Source organism: Poecilia latipinna, unplaced genomic scaffold (assembly GCF_001443285.1).
Source record: "Poecilia latipinna isolate Pla-1442-1.1 unplaced genomic scaffold, P_latipinna-1.0 Scaffold786, whole genome shotgun sequence".
NCBI classification, from domain to species: Eukaryota; Metazoa; Chordata; class Actinopteri; order Cyprinodontiformes; family Poeciliidae; genus Poecilia; species Poecilia latipinna.
The window spans coordinates 263,686-266,014 of NW_015113402.1; the positions used below are offsets into that span (position 1 = coordinate 263,686).

The window sequence follows — 2,329 nt, forward strand, 5'->3', positions numbered from 1 at the left end:
AAGCAAAAATGTCCTCATTTTCCTGATATTGTCGGTCTGTTTGCCTCTTCCCGTTTGCCTCTTCCTGTTTGTCTCTTCCTCTCAGAAAAGGTCAAAGGTGAGTGACCTCCTCTGCCTCCATAGCCGCTTTGCGGACCGAGCTGAAGCCAGAACCACCGGACCTCGCTGGACCGGCAGCAGACCAGCTGAGGAACAGAACCTGTAATCATCAGTGAACCTTCGAGTCGGATGACGATGAATCCTCTGTTGTTTTCGTTTGTGTCTTCGTGTCGTTTTGCTCCAAATGTTCGGCTGCAGAAAGTCGAGCTGCATGAGTTCTGGGAGGAAACCCAAACAGCTTCTCACCAGGCGGAACCGACGGTTCTTGCAGAACAAATCAACTTCCATCTCATCGTCACACTACTTTTCTGGAGGAAACTTGTGGTTGTTTTAAGGTGCAAATAAAGCTTGAACAAATCTGCAGAGTGGGTCTTTACTGGTTCCAGCGGTTCTGCTCAAACTGGGTCAGATTTCCCTCTGCTGGAGCTCGGTAGCATCAGAACAAGATAAATATAAATACAACATATAAGGCCGTTACAGAACATGTGAATTATGTCAAAATTAAATCGGAGCTGGACTGTCGATATGATTGAAACTGAAGTTAGCGTGTTAGCATTAGCTTCCTCTAAATATGATGTTGGTTTAGCATTGGTGTCTTTAAATACAATATTGGTGCAGCACTGTAGCAGAACTAATGTCTAAAATTAGCGCAGCTAGCTGTTTAGTTAGCGCTGATCACTGAACCAGGTTTCAGTATCGATGAGTTCCAACAGCTTTTCAGCAGAAAGTTAGTTTAATGAGTCAGAGAAGCTTCCTCCTCTTCCTCACTGCTTCCTGTCTGCTGCTCGACTGGGAGGCTTAAGCTCGACACACACACCGCGGTGTGTGTGTGTGTGTGTCTCCTCATTAACACATCAGCTCCGACACTCTGAGGTGACACATTCAAACATTTTATTTTTGGATTCTGTTCTGCTTTCATTATCAATTTCCATGTTTTAGATGCTTTGAATAATAAAACACTTAAATAAAAAATGTAAAACAATAAAATAAAAAATCTGTAAAACCCGATCAGAATCATCCAAAGCGACTTCAGGCTTTATTTCCCCTCAGTTTAACTGCTCCCCCTGCTGGCCGACTCATAGAACAACAACTGGAAACAACAAGAAGAAACGACATGAAACGTTGCTCCAAAATATAAACAGGTTTTATTATTAACAAAAATAATAACACAACATGTAAATAACATAAATATTAAACCAGGTCAGTCCTTCCTGGCTTTGGGTTTCGGGGCTGAAAACAAAAACAGATTTAAGCTTAAAAAGAATCAAATGTTTTTCACAGCAAAGGTGAAACCAGGGTTAGCAAAAATAAAACCATGAGGTCAGAACCTTCTCAGTGTGTATCTACAGAATAAATAACGATTTAATAGCATTAACTGATTTACAGATAATAAATAAAATGAAACATAAAAGTGAATTAAAAGCAAATTAAAAAATCTAGAAAAACAGAAAGTTTGTTTTATTCACCGTTTGGATTCTCCTGTTTGTAGAAAGTTTTCAGCATCTCAACAGCTTCATCTGCTCTGTGACCTGGAACACACTGAACACACACACACACACACACACACACACACACACAGACAAAGAACACAACACTCACATCCTGAGCGTTTCCAGACTTTTTCTATCCTTCATGTTAAATTAGAAAGGAATGAAGAGAGGAAGGAAAGGAACAAAGGAAACCAGGAAAGGAAGGACAGAAGAAAATGATGAAACATGGACAGAAAGAAAAACACACGAAAGGAAACAACGAAGGAAAGAATGACATGAGGAAGGAAAGACGGAAAGGAAAGAAGGAGATGAGTGAGGAAGGAGGAACATGAAGAGCAAGGAAAGAAAGGGAAGGAGATAAAGGAAGGGCAAACCGAAGGAAAGACTGAAAGGAGGATTCAAGATGGTGGCATAGTCAAAGTCTGGAAACACAAACAAAGTCCAAGAAGTGACCCTGCAGGTCAACCTGGGGTCAGAGGTGAAGTGTGACACTGACCCTGAAGGTCGTCCCGGTGTCAGGAAGCTCAGCAGAAGAGAGGTCCAGAACCGAGCCGCAGCCTCCAAACCGCTCGTTGCTGCAGCCGAAGACGACCAGCGGGACGTCTGGAGAGTCAAGGACCAGCACACACTGACACACACTGACACACACAGTCACACACACTGACACACACACTGACACACACACTGACACACACTGACACACACACTGACACACACTGACACACACACTGACACACACT

At 42.7% G+C, this 2,329-nt stretch overlaps 2 protein-coding genes across 4 annotated transcripts in view; one reads left to right on the forward strand and one right to left on the reverse strand.

Moving 5' to 3' along the window:
• Positions 1-462, forward strand: part of aig1 (androgen-induced 1 (H. sapiens)) — a 23,924-nt gene extending 23,462 nt beyond the window's left edge. For both annotated transcript variants that reach the window (XM_015046652.1, XM_015046653.1), the window contains one exon: positions 86-462. In XM_015046652.1, coding sequence (XP_014902138.1) covers positions 86-105 — 20 coding nt within the window. In that variant the 3' untranslated portion in view covers positions 106-462. The remainder of the gene's footprint in view (positions 1-85) is intronic.
• A 755-nt stretch (positions 463-1,217) lies between these two features.
• adat2 (adenosine deaminase tRNA specific 2) overlaps positions 1,218-2,329 on the reverse strand; it is a 4,822-nt gene continuing 3,710 nt past the window's right edge. Inside the window, exons 4-6 of one of the 2 annotated variants that reach the window (XM_015046660.1) lie at positions 2,086-2,192; positions 1,566-1,638; positions 1,218-1,329 (exon numbers count right to left, since the gene is read on the reverse strand). In XM_015046660.1, the coding sequence (XP_014902146.1) occupies positions 1,301-1,329; positions 1,566-1,638; positions 2,086-2,192 (209 nt within the window). In that variant the 3' untranslated portion in view covers positions 1,218-1,300. Of the gene's footprint in view, positions 1,330-1,565; positions 1,639-2,085; positions 2,193-2,329 lie in introns of those variants that run through there. The other variant, XM_015046661.1, reaches the window with a different exon arrangement.